The sequence below is a fragment of the Ambystoma mexicanum genome, chromosome 3p, assembly GCF_040938575.1.
Source record: "Ambystoma mexicanum isolate Mex_15411 chromosome 3p, UKY_AmexF1_1, whole genome shotgun sequence".
In the NCBI taxonomy this organism is placed as follows: Eukaryota; Metazoa; Chordata; class Amphibia; order Caudata; family Ambystomatidae; genus Ambystoma; species Ambystoma mexicanum.
The window spans coordinates 1,134,777,378-1,134,796,486 of record NC_090925.1 but is presented as its reverse complement, the minus strand read 5'-3'; the positions used below and the strand labels follow the sequence as shown (position 1 = coordinate 1,134,796,486).

Here is a 19,109-nt window from a genome sequence, read left to right as displayed (position 1 = left end):
TGAAATGTGAAACCAAGGCCGTGCAGAGGGTGTGGGATGGAACAGGAGAGGTAGAGAATGCTGCAGGATTGGCCAGCTCCTTGCAGATTTTGAAAAGTTCAGCCGAGTTGTCAGATGCCTCAGAGACAAAGGCTTGGATGTAGGCTCTCTTCTTTGAGACGACAGAGTATATACTGCCTTTGGAGCAGTTGACAGGCTAGTTTGTCACAGGGTGCACTAGATGCCCTCGACTGCCTCTCATCTGCCCTACACTTGCGTTTAAGGGTGGTGAAGTCAGAATCGTACCAAGAGTTGCACTTGGAAGTGGGCTTCAATCAGATCCTCATGACAGAGACAAGGATGTCAAGGGTGTTATAGATAGAGAGATGAAGGTTAGAGAGGGCTGTGTCAGAGTGTGAGCCAGCCAAAGGTGTAGGAGGAGGAGAGAAGGTAGCAGCGAAAGCCTCAACTGACACACAACACATGTAGAATTCTATGTGTCAAATGGTCTTTCATTTTCCTTCTGTGATTTGTTTTTCTCTTTATTGTGGATCAGTGGTTTTCCCTTGGTTCATATTTTGATTATTTTTCTTTTCTCCCTTTTTCAGCCTCAAATTCGTTGGCAGGTCCCTTTTTCGGTATGGCCCCACAGATTGTGACTCAAAGTGCTCACTAGAAGGGGGTGGGGTGATTCAGCCTGCATCTGCAGGAAAGAAGGGCCCCATTCACAAGGATTTGCACTGGAGCAGACCTGGAGATGCCTGGAACATCTCAGCACTGCTTACGGGCAAAAGCCATTCTCGCAGATTTCCACATTGGCATCGCTGAGATGGTCCATGAATCTTTTCGGCTCATTTCCTTCAGCGTTATTCTTTGTGAATAGCTATTTGAGAGCAGGTGCACATCAGAGATGCTCCTACACTGCTCCAGTGCACATCTTGGTGAATCAGGCCCACATGTCTAGAAAAACAACCAATAGTCTTAAAAACATTCAGTGCATAACTGACAGCTACATTTCCACATACCAAGCTGATTGGACTCTGCATCACATCTATGACCATTGAGTTATTCTACCTGCTATTAAAGCAATAGAACCTGAGGATGGGGGGGGCATTGCGGTCGGTAATGCTCCCGGGGTGACAGTGAGCGAAGTCCCTTCTCCCTTTCCATGGCGGCCATTAAAAAGATAACAAACAATGAAAATGACTGCCATGGATCGGTGCAAAGGCACTTCTTCCTTTCCATGGCGGCCAGACAGAGAAAGGGAAGGAACTTCGAGGCACGCAGCGCGCATCCCTCAATATCAGGTAAGTCTTTATCGGCCAGGTAACGACTCAGCAAGGGCGAATCAGATTGATTGTTACAATCTGATTGTCCCTGGCTGGGTACTAATGCAACTGAAAGAACACAATGGGGTGATGTGCTGTGCAGATGAACAATCAGATTGTTTACAGTGGTATTGAACAAACAATCTTCCCCAAAAGGTAACATTTAGCAACATGGTTAGACTTACCACTGGAACTTGCCGATTCATTCTGCCACACTCCTGCGGGATAAAACAAGAAGGCAATTCAGTGTGGTCCTGCATCTAGCAAACAATAACATGAAGTAATTGGAAGGCATTAATGTGCCCATAAGAACTTCAGCAAACTCGATTAGACATATTCAGTAAGGAACTTGCGCAAAGAGTGCAAGGGCCAGCTTGCCCCCAGATGTCTGAGCCTAACTCACAACAGAGGGGAGCGAGGTGCCTTCGGGGGCTGGCTGCTGGCATAAGGAGAACTACCAGTCAGACCCTCCACGCCCACCAAAGTGTCAGCTCCCTGGATTGGATCCCCTGCTGGGGTCAGTGCAGGGATAGGTCTCGGTAGGATAGCTCAAGTGTAACGCGCTCGCCTTGGAAGCAAGACAACACGGAGCAACACAGGTTCAATCCCCGGGTCCGTGCTTATAAACCTCTGGGTTTATAAACCTCTGGGCATTATAAATAACCAATCATATCATAGAGCTACAGCCATTACATTACGTTTGGGAGGTGAAATGTGAACACATGTATAGAAAAGACCTTGTCATGCCGCAAGACCTGGTAGTGTTGTGCATCCACCTAGCGCTCCCTTCGCCAGCACGGCCATTGCTCACACTGCGGGAGTGAACTGCTCAGAAGCAGTGAGCCTGTATTGGGCACAGCCATGTTTGGGCGTAGGTTCACTTTTGTGAATCAGGTGTTTTCGCCACTTGCATGTGTCCTTCATGTATGCATACATGTAGAGAAAAATGTTTGTGAATTGGGCGCAAAAGGTGAAGGTACTTCACCTGTTGGGAATATTTACATCGATCCCATTTCATTTTCTTTGTACTATACATAAGGCATGACATGAAGGCAGGAATGGTCAGTCAAAACGCATAAAAAGATGTGTGTTCCAACCCCAAACCTGTGTGCGTTCCTTTGCCGCTTGCTGAGACGCATTAAAACCATATCTTTTATTAAACCGATTGCAGAGGTTGCAGTCACACAGCATACAGACCAGTCCCCTGAAGGAATAATCAGCGCACGTTTGCTATCACAAATATCCCTCCGCCATTCTGGCTAGGGCTCATCGGAGTTGTAGGCCAAACATTTTGAGAGCTGCACGTTGTCTACTTCCACCGCGTTACGGAACACGATTCTGCATATTGGGCTTCGATTTGAAACATTTAACTCATTTTGGTGGTATTACTGCCGCCAACTGGACGGTGCATCGGGGTATCTTAGTCATATCTGTGCCATTATTTAATAGGCATTTTTACATTGAGAATTTGTGGGGGTCTTTTACATTTAAACATGAAATGATCTCCCTATTAGTAGGAAAGCCTGAACATTCTTTCAAGTGAAAAACCCAGGCACGCCCTAAGAACCAAGGACGTCATTTTGGAGGCATAGCAGGAGGGGTAGCATCTGCCACCACTGGCTCCTCCTTTGCTACCCATGGCAGCAGCCGGGTTCAGAGTTTGCAGGAACAGTTCTGCGCAGGGGTGGACTGGGAACCAAAAGAGGCCCTGGAAATAATGATCAAAGTGGCCCCATTTTAGACATTTTCAGAAATCCTAACCCTTTTCCTATGGGATAATGTGGAAATACCACACAAAAGAGGCCCAGGATGTAGAGGCCTACCGGCAAATCTCCAGAGTTCCCAATAGGCCAGTCCACCCCTGGTTCTGCGGTAAACATCTGTGCTGCATCTGAAAAGGGCTGTGGCATCTTGAGCTCAATGTGGCACAGAGGTTTCCAGCTTCAGGAAATAGCTCAGGAAGCTGGACAAGGGACGGCAAGGCTAAAACCCATGACACATCACTCAACCTTTGAAGGAGTGGCCAAGAGGGCACCCGGGTGCCACATGCTGGTGCTGCGGTTGCACACCTTCTCCTCCAGCCTGCTGGGGAGGGCCACGACCAACTTCTCCATCTCGTTGCGGGGTAAAGGGAATGCGCCTACATGCCAACATGGCTCATGTCATGTGGGAGATGCTCATCTAATCCTGCGTTTTTCGGTGCATTCAGGCACTTGCAGTTTTGCTTTCCTTTCGTGTTGTAAATGCAAGACTACAAGCTCCAGAATGAATAGAAAAAACATCAATGGCACGAGGCATGATGGTGTGTATGGCTAGGAGGGGCAACTTGTGTTGATTTCTGTTTAAGGTCACCAATCCCTGGTGCCTAACAAGCATGCTGTGTGAGCCTGGGCGCCGCGTGGTTCCGGTTGAATGTCAGCAGTTTCATCCTGGTTGCCTACTGACAGACTCTTTGATGATAGGCACATGGCTATGCTGAAGTGACAGCAATTATCTTTTTAATTGTCAGTGTTTTCCCCTGATTTCTGGATGACACCCTGTGTGATCACGGACACATGGCTCGGATAAAACCACAGCAATCCTGTGTTGGTTTGATACCGCCATTGGTGACATTGCTGTTCTGCTTTCTAAAACTGTCTCCTTTCACCATAGCCCTCAGAGGGGGCCCTGTGGTGGTATTAGGCCTGCAGTGTGTTTCAGGTAGCACTTGGCATATGATAGCAGCACATGGATATCCAAGTCATAAGTGGCCTTAGCTCACATTAGATAGAATTCCTGTGGCATACGACACTGCCCTTACGATAGCAGAGCCTGTTAATGTGTGATTTAATCTTACTTATGTTGATTGTGCAAAGCATATGATTCATCAACTGGCTTTAGGAGGCATTACTGGGTGATCTGAGGGTGCATTTGCAATATAATGGCAGCACCAGCACGTGTGAGGCTGTAGATCTCATGCAGTGTCTATACCAGGCATACAATGAATTAACTGTCATAAAATGGCAGTACTAGGCCATGAGAGGCTGTACATACAATATGAAGGCAGCACCAGGATATTCCAGGCTGCACCTGAACTATGTTGACTATACCTGACATTTGCAGCTTTAACTGGCATAACCACATCCAGGAGGCAGTAAGTTTGTATATTATGGCAGCACCTAGGACTGTGTGGCTGTATTTAGCAAATAATAACTGTAGCAAGCGTTGTGAGGTATGGTGTCAGTAACTGGCTGTGTGAGCCTGTACAGTCATGTGGAGGGAGCTCCTGTGGCCTATGTTCGCTCTGCTTGGAGTACTAAGGAGATATTAAGACCCTACTCATGGCATAACGAGAAAGCAGTTTAGTTAAAATACGGGTGGTAATTGAAGTGGTCTGTTTTCTCTTTATTAGCTATTTGTTGTTTTAAAAATTTTAAGCTCCAATATTTTGTTTACATTTGAGATGTCGCTTGCTGTGGCACTATCAGGATCAAAGGTAATCTGACAGCACTTCCTGTGATATCACTGGAGTCAAAGGTCACGTGATGGTACTTTCGGTGATCAGGTAGGCAATGTGCGAGACCGGAGGACGTGTTGGTGAATCAACAGCGCTCCATAGAACCTCTATATTTTTCTGTAAAATTGAAAAGCCTCATTCACCAATTGGGCCGGAAACACACTAACCCTCCTAGCACAGATGAAAAGTAATAGCATACGTGTTTGATGCCTACCTTTTTGTGTGCAACAATAATTGACAACATTTTGAAAACAAAAATGTGAATCTGTGTTCTTCAAAGACAGCCCCTTTGCGGGAACACATTGGGGACATTGACAGAACAACGAGGCCTACAATATCCCAACAGCCTGGAATCAGGAAACCACCAAGGGGATAAAAGGAGAGCACCTAATTAAGCAGACACCTGTCACCTGTACTAGTTGCACATGAGGCCAAGAAAATTATTCAAGGCATTCAGTATTGCTTATGTGGATGAACTTCCCAATATTGGGAGGGGCAGAATTCCTCAAAAAGAATGTCACAACCTAGAATCTAAAACAAAACAGTGATCGGGGTGACTGAACGTGGTGTACACACCTCACGTAGATTTCACAAGATTAATGACATTGGTGCCAGGCAAAAGCCAATCTTCATTTTTACCAAAAGATTGAATGCATAAAAGTAGTTTTTGTTAATACATTTTAACAGGACACCTAACAGTTCAGAAACAGTATATCTGAGTGATACATTATTGTTAATCCAGGTCAATATGCCTAGATCACAGTGCAAAACAACATGTATATAAAGTGAAACAAATGAACATGTAGACAATGTGTATCAAATTAAAAACATTTGTATTGCAAAAATTGACACTGAAAGGGGAGTCGACAACTGTGTTTCGGCCATTCATTAGCTGATCTATGTTGCTGAGGATTTGATTGGCCTTCATCTGGACATGAAATAAAAATGTGGTGGAAAGCTACTGTTTCTCTCGTGTTTTTGTAATTCCAAAGCCTGTTGCTACAACATCATAACTTCTGTGTAAGTTTGGATGTAAGTTTGGATGCAGGCTGATGATTGCGGATATTTCTCATACCCCAAAGCACCCCGTTTAATGATTTCACTAGTAGACCAGCACAATTCCCCTACACTCGTTGTAAATATGTACAGCTTGTGAGTCCAGCAAAATAATTAAACTGCCATTTCATGAAAGGCAGCACCTGGATTCCACATTTCGTTGGTGGGATTAAACGTCCATGCATGCCTAATGAACACTCAGACCTGCTCCGAACCAAAGGTCCAGGGGCACTGAAAACGGTTGTCTATGACTGCAGCCTTAGTGCTTAGACTCTCTGAGGGAGATCAGAGACCCTCTCATAAGTGGCTGTGAACTTGCAAGAGAAGTCACACCAGCCTTGCCTGTTGGGCCACATGTCGCCTGTGGCCAAGAGAACCAAATGTAATTTCACAAACACATCAATGGAGGTGGACCGGACTTTCGGCAGGACCAGGATTTTGACATCCACCTGTAATTTATAGTCCGTGTACATGGACTTCTGAACAACCCCAAATTCAAGAAGTAAAAAAAAGAAAGTCTTTCCTCACTTTCAGTCAACAGGTTAAAGGTAATCCAACTTGCGTTAAGGGTGGCTCCTAAATCTAGCTGTTGTGTAGGGGCCTAGTGTATGGCCCCTACTAGAGCAGAGTTGCCCCTGTTCTGTTGGTCACTATGTTAACACAAAACAAGAAAAGGTGGGTAATATAAGTAATGTTCAAGATAGCGTCAAAGGGAGGGCAACGCTGGAGACACGGCATATTGGGTTGACATACTACCATATTACATAGGTTTGGTGTCCCCCTCTCTCCTTTAAAACTCTGTTTCAGTAGGTTATAAAAGAGTACAAATGTACATACACATAAAATCCGTTCATACCCAGTCCTGGTGAGAGGGGAAACCCAAGCCCTTCCAAGATGGGCAGGTAAAGTTACTATGCTAGTTAAACAAATATTGTGTTCTCTGAATCTGAAATGCTCACAATTTAGGGAACTCTACTTAACACAGCTTATTTGTCCTGCCTTTACTCACCATAATCATGCTAGGGCTACACATTAAATGCATGAGAAACAACAAGGAGTACCCCAGGGAAATGACACTGTGCCAAATTGGAGCACTATTGCCTCTGCTGGACGATCAGCAGTGAATGCAAAGGTCTCTGGCTAGGACTCGGCTCGCAGCAGGTCCTCCGCAGTGCCCCAATGAGCAATCAATTATAGTTAACGACGAAAGGTTATAGGGGTATAGCTATTCGACAAAATAACCACCCATCTGAAGGCTTTTTAGGGTTCCTAATTGCAATGCAAAGCAAAAGTAACTGCTCAGGGAATTAGTATGCAAACAGCAATCAGCCCACTTGCAGTCCATCGTGGGAGGGAGGCACATGGGCCTTTCTCCTATTTAGCTCTTATGATTTGAGTCTTTCTCATTTGTGCCTGGCAGATCATTAATTTTCTTTATTAAATATCCACCCCCGCGAAGTGAGCATAAAATTGCACATATAAATAAGACAAAACAACAACAAAGTAAAAGTCTTAGGGGAAAAGCACTTTACCTGTGTGACGGGCTGCCCCCATACGGACTGCAGGCTACACCGTGAGAATTGGGGCAATATGCTTTGACAAGCACTGCATCATGTGTGCAACCACACTCTGCAGGTGCTAAATCAAGCATCTTCTCACGCCAAGACGAGGGTCTAAGCCGAAGGCATCCCTGATCCCTAAGCACCTCGACGTAAACTTGTGGATATGTGCTCCCAAATTCACCTTGGCAACCAGACCCAACGGTCATGCCAACAGACTGGTCCGGTTTTGGTTTTAATGAGTTTGCCAGTACATGTTTGATGACATACTCTAGATAGGAAGTGTTGGCCACTTTGGACTTAGTAAACAATGAATCAAAGTTCTGAAGGTTGCCATTTCTAGGTAGGTTTTCGTGTCCCGAAAATTAGGGTGGACCTACTCTACTGGCCACTCTGTATAGCCAGTCAAATAGCACAGCGAGCTTAGCGCTTGTTCTGACATCTGTACGCAGGTTAGAATCCTCTGCAGTACCAACTCAGCTTTTTGTCCTCCCAAGGTCAATAAATTGAGCACCACACTGTGGGATAATAATATAAACTATTATTTCAGCGCATAGATACTTGAGGGTTTGTATCGCTATATAAAAAAAAACTAGATAGATATGGGTGAGCCGCTCTGGGATGAGGCGAGCTGATGCCCTGACTTGTTTTCGCGTTATCCCTACAAAATATCCCCACCAAAAATATTGCCATACATATGCGCGTTTGTCTCGCCATAGGCGATATTTTTGGGGAGGATATTTTGTGGGAGCGGGGGCTGCGGAGGTGTCCCCTGCACATTTTAAAATAATACAGGGGTTGCAGGGGTGTCCCCCGCGGGTCTATGGGTCAATATCGCCGCAAAATTAGGCAATATTTTTGTATCGCAATATTTTTGCGGAGATATTAACACATGGAACCGTTTTCGCATGTATGAAGGTCTTGAATCCTGTCACCCCCAAACCTGCCATCGTTGGTTTTTACAAGAATGTCTGTGATGATGTGGCCTGCAGAGCTAACCTGAGCTGTGCTTCCAGTGCGGTGTGCGCTGAGGTGCTTCCAGTGGCTAACATTATGGGTACTAGCGGAACGTCCATGATGATGTCATTGGAAGGAGCGAACATTGTCTGCATTTGTAGGAATATGAGAGATGATGCAAACTGACACCCTAACATTATCTGTACATGTAGGAATGTCTGCTGTGGTGTAGTCTATGTCGATATTAGGCTCATATTAATTTATTTATATTTATCCAACTGCAAATTAAACTGCCTCTCGGAAGATCATCTGTACTTGCAGGTAGGAGGAAGGGGTCTGATGCCCCCTAGAGAAAAAGGGCCTCATTACAAGTCCAACGGTAACCAGCCAGTGCTACAGGCGGGTTGCCGCCGGACTCATAACTCTGTTTCCGCCGCCTGAGATGCCGGTGCCACCAGACATTACAAGTTCCAGCGGCCTGGGATATCAGGCGGCCGGAAAGTCTAAGTCCCCATTCCCATGGGGTTCGGAAGCACTGGCACTGTTGCCAATGGAGTTGGTGCTTCTGTGGAAACTCTGCGGGCGGGTGCCGTTACACCCGACAGATCAGACCTGCCAGGCGCAACGGCCCCCGCCCGTAGAGTTGTAGTGTGGCAGTCTGGCAAGGGTACCATTACGGTGAAACTGCTCCCCTTATTTCCGGACCGCCACACTTTTAATGAGATATCTGTGTGTTTACATGTTGAAAGTGTTGCTGGGGTGCTTCAGCAGCATCACAGCCTATCACGCCTCAAGGACATACAGTATGTAAAGAGCATCTATAGAAACAGACACTACAATCTAGAGCTTTTATATCAAATGAAATGCTGGCCTTTCTTCTATGATTTCCACCGCAGAGGCTCATACGTTGGCGTTGCTTTTACTGATAGCAAGACATAAATATTCTGGTTAAATGAGTTGGGCTTTAAATCATGGCTTGCAGCAAATGCCTCCATTACTGTACTTTTCACAAAAGGCAGCAATTGTCTTAGTCGGACGGGGAAGCTGGGCGGCCCAACACACGGATGTATGCTGGGTGTCCTGACCTGTAGGGCAGCAGGAATCGCAGGACAGTTCCGGAAGGACAGGCCCGTGACAGTTTCCGGGTCAAAGTGGGCCTGTTTGACGAGTTACTGAACCGTGCATCTGGTAGCTTTGATCAATGTGACTAACCCAATATGTTTTAAAACTAGTCCCAAAAACCTGCTCTTTGATAGTACTCAAAATGTGTCACAAAAAGTAAAGAAATGAAACGTTCCCAGCTCACGTTATGCCCCCCTCCGACCTTGTATCGGCATATTTCCCATACATTCAAATGGGCTTTAATGGCAGGGGCAGCCCTATATCCCACTTACACCTCCTTCCTCCCACCACCTACATCACGTCCTGTCTTCCTGTTACCCGCCCCCATTCTTTTACATCTGCCTAAAAACCAAAACACCTCATGAAGAACCAGAATGGCTATTTACCACAATCCTGAGGGACGAATTTAGGGTCTAACTTTGTGAGTTATGCAATGTAAAAAGGTTTAAAGCTATGTGCTGTTTTCCTGGGGATTTCAGGGTTTTAAATGATGAAGGTACGGAGAGCCAAGTGCTTAATCCTTTGTGTGCCCTTAGGATCTGTGTACATATATTTGGACCCTAAAAAGTGGTACTGTTTCCCACAAGTGAATATATGGTTTGTGGGTGAGGCACTGAGCTATGTGCTACTCCCCCCCAATCCCTAGGTACACCCAGGAAAACCCTTTTTTTGACCTGGCACTCTGGCCCCTGCTGGGGCGGGCACTGCCCAGCTTAATAGCTGGTTGGTACCTCTAGAAGCCCTGTGGGGCACACGACTCACCTCTATTTCCTCCATGGACTGCACTTTGACGGCACACTTAGCTCCCCGCTCCTTCAGCTCGCCTTCCAAGGGGTCCATCAGGATGATGGAGCGGAGGCCTGGAGTTTCGCCCTTCTCCACGTGGTCCAGGAGGAGCCGGGCCTTTTCCACTTTGTCACAAATCACTGTCGAAATGTCAGCTAGAAAAGAAGCAAGCAATAAGACAGAGTGACAAAGCAAAAAAGGATTGAGAAAGTACAAATGTGTCGCTGCGGAGAAGTCCGCTCGCTCTAAAAACAGCACTAGCATACTTGAGCTACAAAGGGACAAAGATTGATCGAAAATGGAAAGTAAGGGAAGCGAGAATTAGAGGATGCAGAAGTTTTAGAGTAAGGAGACAAATAAATAAAACGCCCAACCTTTCTGAAGCAGCAGTTTCTGTGTTTAGCAACAGTGTGGTGACTGAAACAGTTGGGCAAAGCTGTCCCCGCCGAGCATGCAGCCAGAAAGCATATTTTCAAATGCGTTTTGTACACACAGGGCCTGATTGACAGAGCGTTTCCCAGTGGGATTGCGCCATTTTAAAACACTTCTGTGAATCAGGCGCCTACTCTCCACCTGAAACTCTTCATGAAGATGCATCAATTCATAATGGCCCAAAAGGTCGGTGAGGCATTCGCCATTTTGAGCTTTACCCCACAGCGTAGCAAAATTGCTTAGGGAGAGCTTCCTCGACCAAAGACGCACATCTACCACAGAATGGGCCATCTCCCAGCAAACTTTACCCGCCCGTGTGCTTTGCCATGTTCCGAGATTCACCAGTATCGGACACGTTTAATGTTATGGTAAAATGGCGCGTACAATATGGCGACCTAGTGCTTACTGGGGAGGTCTGCCTTTGGCGCCCCGAGCTCCCAAGCCGAAATGGCGGGGGCTTATTGGTCTAGCTACGATTTAGATAATGATTCTATTCAGACACATTTCGGCTGTCCAGCCTTTCGGGCACACAGATAAACACAAAAAGGCAGAACATCATTCAAAAGAAACCTACACATTCCGCACTCAAAAAAGTATATTAATGTGAGAGAGAAGGAGAGAGGGAAAGGACGAGAAGAGAGAAAAATAGGGAAGGTAATTGAGCAAGAAAATGCTTCAATTTTTAACCAAATTTGTCCTGAATAGTAGACCCGCCAACTGGTGGAAACCAAAGAGCTGGAGTCAAAGTTTTCTTGGTATTCTGAGAGAATACCGGGGGAAAGGGATTTGGTCCGCGGATCGACACTATCCAAGGTGCTATATTTATGGGGGAAAGGATCAAGCCTGCCAAGGAGGCTTATCTTCGTGGTGTGCATATTGGATCCAGCTGCGGAAGGGCTCGCTGGATGGTTTCCTCTTAACCGAGACAGTTTGTTTGGTGGCACATGGTTACTCCAGAGGATAAAGGGAACGATGCAGTTTCCTCTAATATTATCTGTTTGTCTTCTGGTATTCCCTGGTTTTGGGGGCCAGAAAAAAGCATGAAGGGGGATGGGCAAACAAGGAAGATAGTAGGGATTTGAGAGTCAATGGTGCGCTACTGACTTAATACACGGGGCAAAAGCGTCAATCCGCCTCTGGAGGGTTGTGGGTGGGGACAATAAAAAGTGAAAAATATATGAGGACAGAGGCCAGGGTGCATGTACTCGATGGCAATCTATGTGTTGATGTTGGGGCACCCTTTACGGCTTGGTACGCCCCCCCCCCACACTTTTACTGTGTCTCATTGGTGGTCACAACACACTGCCCACCCCCCCACACACACGCGCACATGCTCACACACGGGTCAATGACTGGCCACCCCGGAGTTTCCCCGCCTTTTTCTTCATGTGTCTACCTATCCTGAATCACTGCATCCTGTGCGGATATCCTGAACGCATGATTGAGGGTGGGCTCTCGAGGAGGGGAGTGGGAGATCCCTGAATGTGTGTCTGAGCCCAGAAGAGCCTATTCAATTTCAGAAGAGAGACAGACATTCCATGCACCAGTCTGTGATTACTGAACACCTTTGAGAAATGTATTCCTTTGGCTATTCGTGTCATGGTTGTGGCGACATTGCCTTTATTGTGTGGCTTCACGCGGAGCTTTTGAACTATTACTGATTCAGATCCATAATGTTTAAATGGATTCGTGGAAAAGGTTCACTACCTTAAGGGGGCTCGAGTGATGTTATGAAATGTTGCCAGTGGTTTTGGTGGGTGGTAACCCTCCAGTGTGAAGCTGTCTGGGTGGGGCATTCTAGTCGTTTGTAATTATGCGGCCCATGAATAATAACAATGCTATGAAATACTAGACTATAGTAATGTGTTTCCTGCCAGTCATGAACTTCCTCTGTTGCTTGTCCATGGCCGTCGATGCAGGAAGGAGGATAGCTGTTATCCCCAGGCTTCACTAGGAAATCCAGCAGCCGCATTGTAGGCTTTCCCTTGGGAAGGATGCTCATCCCCATGACGCCTGCCTAGGCCCTGACATTCCCAGGTGGAATCTCCCCTGTGAAGGCCTGCATGAGATGGGTAGTGTGTGTAGGTAATTATGGGCACTGTTTCTTTTATATTCCATGCTCTAGGAGCTGGTGAGTTTGAGATCTAGAGCGAGAATAAGGCGACCTTGTATCAGATTCAGACACCGGGAGTCAGAGATAAGGGCTTCCATTGGGGATTTGAAGCTGCACGCTGGGGTGTAGGGCAGAAAGCGAGAAATCAAACACTGAAGATGAAATGAAATCGTACTGACAAATGCTGCTTTCAGGGGGACCTGATGCACCTGCTAACGCTTGCGCGAGGTCCACCGGTGGAATTACGCGGTAATGTGATCATTGATATGAAGCAGCGTGCTGGCAGGAGCAGCACTGAGATCTTGTGCGATTAGAGAATTCGGCTCAGGTTGAGGTGGAAAGTTCATAGAAACTCTCCTTCGGCAGCGTCTGTGAGAAGTATCGCCCTGCTGCTGCGGGATGATTGACAGCGATCCATCCACGACTCGCTGTAGTCCTTCTTCCATTGTGGTGGAAGACCGGGCTTGATGGCTGTTTTACCTCGAGAGTGGATTGCCAGACGGCAGCCAGTAGTTTTTTTCAAAGCTGCGTTACAATGTCTCCTCATATTCATTACTATGTTCCAGGGATAGCGGGGGTCCACAAATGTCATAGCACGATTGACTTATCATAACACACAGTTCTCCAACAAGCAAATGCTGGCAAATAGATTTTTAAAGGATATAATGAACACTGAATGAGAATGATGTAGTGATTGCAGGCTACGGAGGGATACGGGAGGGGCTTAAAAATCTGTGGCATGGTATCATTGGTAATGGAAGGGGGTATCTTGGCACAGAGCATGTGTGTAGCGCCAAGATCTTTCAGATCCGCTAGTGTAGGCGCGCGATGCACATCAACACAATATAATGCGATTATGATTGGTTATTTGTAACGTGCTTAATACCCAGAGGTTTCGAAGCGCGGACCCGGGGATCAAACCCGTGTTGCTCCGCGTTGTCTTGCTTTCAAGGCGAGTACGTTGCCCCTGGGCTATCCTCCCGAGGCAACAGAAAAAGCTGTATGATTGTGTCCCTTCTGACAGGTGAACTTCAAGGATTAGTCAGTTCACAAATGATGCCTTGGCTCCTCAACCTCTCCCTTACAGAGCGACGCCGCCTCATTTTCCAAAGTGACGTCACATTTCATCGACTGAATACTTCCCTGTTAGCTGAACTCCACTCAGCTTTGAACATCACCAGACACCACCTACCACTAGCACCAAGCCCATGACTTCGGGACCTCCTTAGAACCCCAGCACTAAAATCTTCAGCCAAAAGGTAAAATTGATTGCGGACTAGAGAGCTCTCTCTACAAGGTCTTGCGACCTTGCCACCCTTTTTCCGAGCAAACTTCCAATCCGCTAATGTTTCGAACAGACTGAGGGTCACGTGTGCCTTCAGATGCCACAAATCGCCCTTTTCTAGGAACCACATTGTGCCCCACCAAAACCAGCCTTCAGACCGCCGACCATATGACCCATTTCCATGCAAAAAAATAGCTCTTCGCTGCCAAAATAGGAGATGCCTTAAAGCAACCAGGTCCTCTACCATGAAGCCTCTTTCATACGTTGTACCGTGAAATGACTCCTTAGTTACCGTGCCATCAAATGCCAAACTCCACGACATGACACAGCGATCCCCACCAGATAATCTTACATGGATTCTGTATGAAGCACCATGCCATTCGCTGCCCATTAGCATGTCTGGGTTTGTCCTGCCGCTTGTCCCCAGCCCTGGGGTGCAACTGTGGCAGATGGCAAGGGGTTTGTTGTCGGTGGCTTTGTCTGTGCCTCCTCAGGGTTGTCTCAGGGTAGTGACACGAGAGTGAGGTGTGATCGGCACGAGGGACCTTGACAGTATTCTTGTTGTGGGGTGTGGTGCAGAAAAAACAACTGAGTGGTATTTTTTCTTCTTCGTTTTTACTGTGGAGAGTGGAAGCGCGCAGCTCAGCATTGGACCAGATGCGTACCTCGTGCCTGGAGCAAATAATGGCAAAACGCGGGTGATCTGGGCTGGTTGGCGCACTGAAAAAAGACCATTAAGTAGAGGAAGGAGGGGACCCTTGTTGGTGGGATTCAGACAGAGAAGAGGATTCTCCATTCCTCAAGTGGGGAAGAGTCAACCTATGGGGATGGAGCACCTGTCGCATCAACATCATTTCAGAGCCATCTATATTATAAGCATCAATTGCGTAGAGCAGATTGGCTGTTTCAGCTCAAGGATACAGTGGCATCCCGGGAAGAGCATTAACTCTGCCAATGCATGTTTTTCTCTCTATGAACTTTTAAAATCTTTTTCATGGATGATGTAAGGTGGTGACAGTTTGATAATCAAAATAAATGGATGCCAATTGAATAGTGCCAGAGAACACGGATTCTCACCAAATTTGCCAAGTAAACTGGACTCCATAGTCAGAGTTCAGGCAACCCTCAGTTTCTGCCAAGATTCGCCTGTACGCCCAAATCATGCTCAAGCTTGCGTTCATGGTTCCACGTGGGTGAAAGTTTAGTGGGCCAGTCGGAATGAAGGAACCTCTCAGGGAGATACAGTGGGCCCATCATAGCCCCAGAATCTGTAGAGTGGGCTGTAAAAGGGTAGAATCACTTCCTGTTTCCCTTCGGGATGTGTTTAGCTAGTAGAGCGTTGAGAGCAGGAGTGATTGTGCTTTAGCCATTTCAGGCAATCATTTGTGCCTTACAGACATCTGATTCTCTGTGACATATTATTTTTTATTGTGCTAGTTGTATGTATGAAGTTCCTTAAACAATGTCCTTCCTTTGTTAAAACCTCTGTGACACACAGTCAGCGACGCTTTCCTTTACCCTTCATAGCCCCCTGCACCTGAAAAATACTCCTTTGTGAAACTCTTTACGTCAATCCCCACAGCTCGATACAAATAATGTCTTCTAGTATGTTTTGCTGTTTGCACCTTCCCTGCTGTGAGTTTGAAGCGAGTTCTTTGGAGATAGATTGAAGAAAGGCCGCACTGGACCTCTTTAGAGGCATTTAGACATTGGAAGAGGAGGAGGAACAGGCGGAGGAGCAGCAGGAGGTGGAGCATAAGGAGGTAGGTGAGAGCCCTGGGGGGCAGAGGCAGCTGCCAGAACATGAGGCGGTGAATGTGCAGCTGGAGGCTGAGGTGGTGCATGCAGTGCAGGGGGCACATGGGGGACTGGAGAAGAGGGACAGGAAGAGGAATGACCGCAAGAGGAGGAGGAGGAGGAGGAGGAGGAACCTGACAGCGCTGCTGCTGGCGGCTCTATTGAGGTGGAGGGGGCAAGGATGTGACAGAGAAAAGGGAATGACCCCGTCAGCATCTACAATGGGCGTTTCCTGTGTATGGCAGTACTTCCCCCTGCCAGAAAGCAAGGTGCAGGCAGATGTGTGCACAGCTGCGCGCAAGCTATGCAACACGAGTGAGAGATGAGGCAAGAATAGTGAGCCTTATGCATTTGGCACAACTGCAATGCAAAACCACATTCGGTGGTGGCACAAAGCCAACTATAAGACCCGGGTGGCTGTCTCAGCCCCTGACTCCAGGATACACTGCAGCGGTGGCAAGGAAGCATCTACCAGCACTTCTGAAGATGGCGGTCATCTGCAACCTCATCAGTGAACTCAGCGGTAGCTGAAGCTGTACCCATCAACCGCAGCGGCATTAGCTTCTGCTATGACACCTGTGGTGGCCCCCCAGCCCCATGTGGTGTAAAGTGCCTTAATACAGGGGCATCAGTGTGGTCGCCTATTCTGGAGTTCAAGCACACATTGCATGCATTATGGTTTGGTAGTCATCTGGGGGAGGCTGGAGGACAGCGCAGTCTAAGATGCGGTGTCAGCATTTCGGCATGTCCATCTTGCCGACTCATGGACTCGTGTTCTTAGTGTTCAACTCATCCATTTCCACTAAAGTTATAATACCTTCAATTTGAACACTTGTCCTAGCATGCCTCTGTATCCTAGGTGGTGGCTTCCTTGGGGTGCTTTTTATACCACTTCATACATTTCAAAATCCTTATGTCAGGGTGTTAGTTGATGGGTGTAATCATAGTGACCAGTTGGGGAGAATGATACATCTTTTTAAAGAACTGACATTTGGGCTGGACTTGAAATTATTTTTTCAAAAGGTAGACCACTAGCACATGACCTATTCACTCTGCGGTGCTGCTTTTGAAGATTTACCAAACTAACTTCACCCAAGATTCGAGTCCAGAGTTTGATTTCGTCTACATGTGTGTGTATGTCACTGGGATTCCCTCCTCCATAGTAAAGTATGGCACACTCAGCCACAGCCAGTGAATACAACTGCCTGCCTTGATCCAACTTTGGGATTTTTACAATATAACCAACCTAATCTATTGATACCTTTCCCTCAGCTACCCGAATACAACTCAACGTAAAGGTTCATCTACCGTTATTGTGTTTCTCGAACAGAAGGATCAGCACTTTGGCCAGAAGCACGGCACCCGGTAGCAAATACAGAAAGTGTAATAAGGGCTGAGAAAACTGCTTTACAAAGGGGATTAGTGGAGCATTGGCAGGTAATGATTCAGGTAGTGGGAGTAAAACCATCAGTGAAGAAAGAACTGCATAAACCAAGCAGCCAGCAAGCTCTTTCCACTACCTCTGCCACAAGAATGATCACAAACCCGCCCCCTGCATGCCTTAAATAACCTGGAAATCCAAACTCACCAGAACCTCCCTGCTTGATCCCTGAAGGAAGTTTGATACAGTTCCGATAGTTGGAATCTGTGGGGAATCGTATATTTAAGGGTTTACTAAAGAAAGTTCACCCGAGATTATGTTTTTCTATCAGCCTGCTGCTCTTTGGTGAAATACGGCTACGTTTGTTAGTTTATTTATTTATAATGCGCACCAGACCCGAGGGCATCAGTGGACCTTCCATTTTCCTTATAACATTGCTGAGGGTCCCTCGCTCCAGGACAAAATGCCAATGGACCAACAGGCCTAAAAGCATTTTCTATGAAACACGATGGAAAATCATTGTGTAAATTAGTGCCTGTGCTTTAAGATGGACAACATGAGTGTGTGTATTGACATGGAGACCATGTAATGTCAGCTTCTGGCCTATACCCAATGTTTTTTGGTATCACATTTTACTTTAATGGAATTTATTTTCTTTTTTTAAATGTCTTTTTAAATGTACCTGTGGGCCTCTCACAGTGATGTTTACCAAGGGTGCCTTCTGCTTATTACTAGGCACATGGACTAAGGCATGCATTACTCCTAATACATAAATGAGATGCCCGACACAGCCTACCCTTTATGAATATGACCATTTCCCAGATTCTGGCAATGAAATGGCAAGGCAATGAGCAAGCATTTATGAACAAAGAGAGAGGACAGGACATGAAGGGCAATCACTATCGGGTCACTTGAACTGTATGCCAATACCAAGGCCATAGTTACCTGTATTGATGATGTAACGAATGGCTCCCTGGCCCAAGGTATCATAGAGAGGAACAACCACCATCGAGTAGGAGTAGCAAGCCAGCTCAGAGATAATCCACTGGAAAGAAAGGATAAAAAACATGATCTACCATTGGCAAAATTGGAGGACTGTAAAAGATAGGTGGGCAGTACAAGTCATTCTGTTCTAATATATATGGCAACATACTGCCTTCCTTTCTCTTTGCATTCTGGGACTTGTAGTCCTGGATATACAATGTTGCCATTCAGGACTGCAATTTGCAGAATGCCAAGAAAACGCTAGGTCTGGACTACCATCTCTCAAAGGCAATGGGGCATGTTAGCAGGTATGCGTTCCTGGACCTGGAGACCTTAAATGCTGGTGTATGTTATGACGTGCAGTGCTGTTTAGCGCAGCAGTGGGTACATCTTAACATCTATTTCTATAAATTGCACAATTATTTTCACCTGGGTTTCCTTTCCCCAATATTTAGTTTTGCGCAAATGTAAATACAAAAGGTACATATAAAAATGTGTTTTTCTGAAGTAGTGAATTTGATTGATAGCAAAGGTAGCATGAAAATAGAACATGTATCCCAGTAAGGAGAATAAAACGGAAAATTGGCGCAAATCATAATGGGATATTGAGGCATTGATGCCGATTTAATAGAATTGGACGAAGAAACTACATTGTTCGGGGCACTTTGTAAAACAAGACTTTCTCTCTCCCACCTATCTCTGGTAGAGCACCTGTACTACTAGGAAATGGAAAGCTGGGTTTCCCAGGTTGGGACACAATACACCATGCGTTTTGAGTCGACTACGGCAGTGATTCGGTACAATACAAAAGCACGGTAACATGACATAATGTGA

The 19,109-nt window shown here is 46.4% G+C and overlaps 1 protein-coding gene across 6 annotated transcripts in view; it reads right to left on the bottom strand.

The window, feature by feature from the left end:
* The window catches only part of ACSL6 (acyl-CoA synthetase long chain family member 6), a 774,575-nt gene that overhangs the window by 453,377 nt on the left and 302,089 nt on the right, over nt 1-19,109 (bottom strand). For all 6 annotated transcript variants that reach the window (XM_069652522.1, XM_069652521.1, XM_069652520.1 and 3 more), the window contains 3 exons: nt 18,237-18,336; nt 10,260-10,438; nt 1,493-1,525 (listed from right to left, as the gene is read on the bottom strand). In XM_069652522.1, coding sequence (XP_069508623.1) covers nt 1,493-1,525; nt 10,260-10,438; nt 18,237-18,336 — 312 coding nt within the window. The remainder of the gene's footprint in view (nt 1-1,492; nt 1,526-10,259; nt 10,439-18,236; nt 18,337-19,109) is intronic.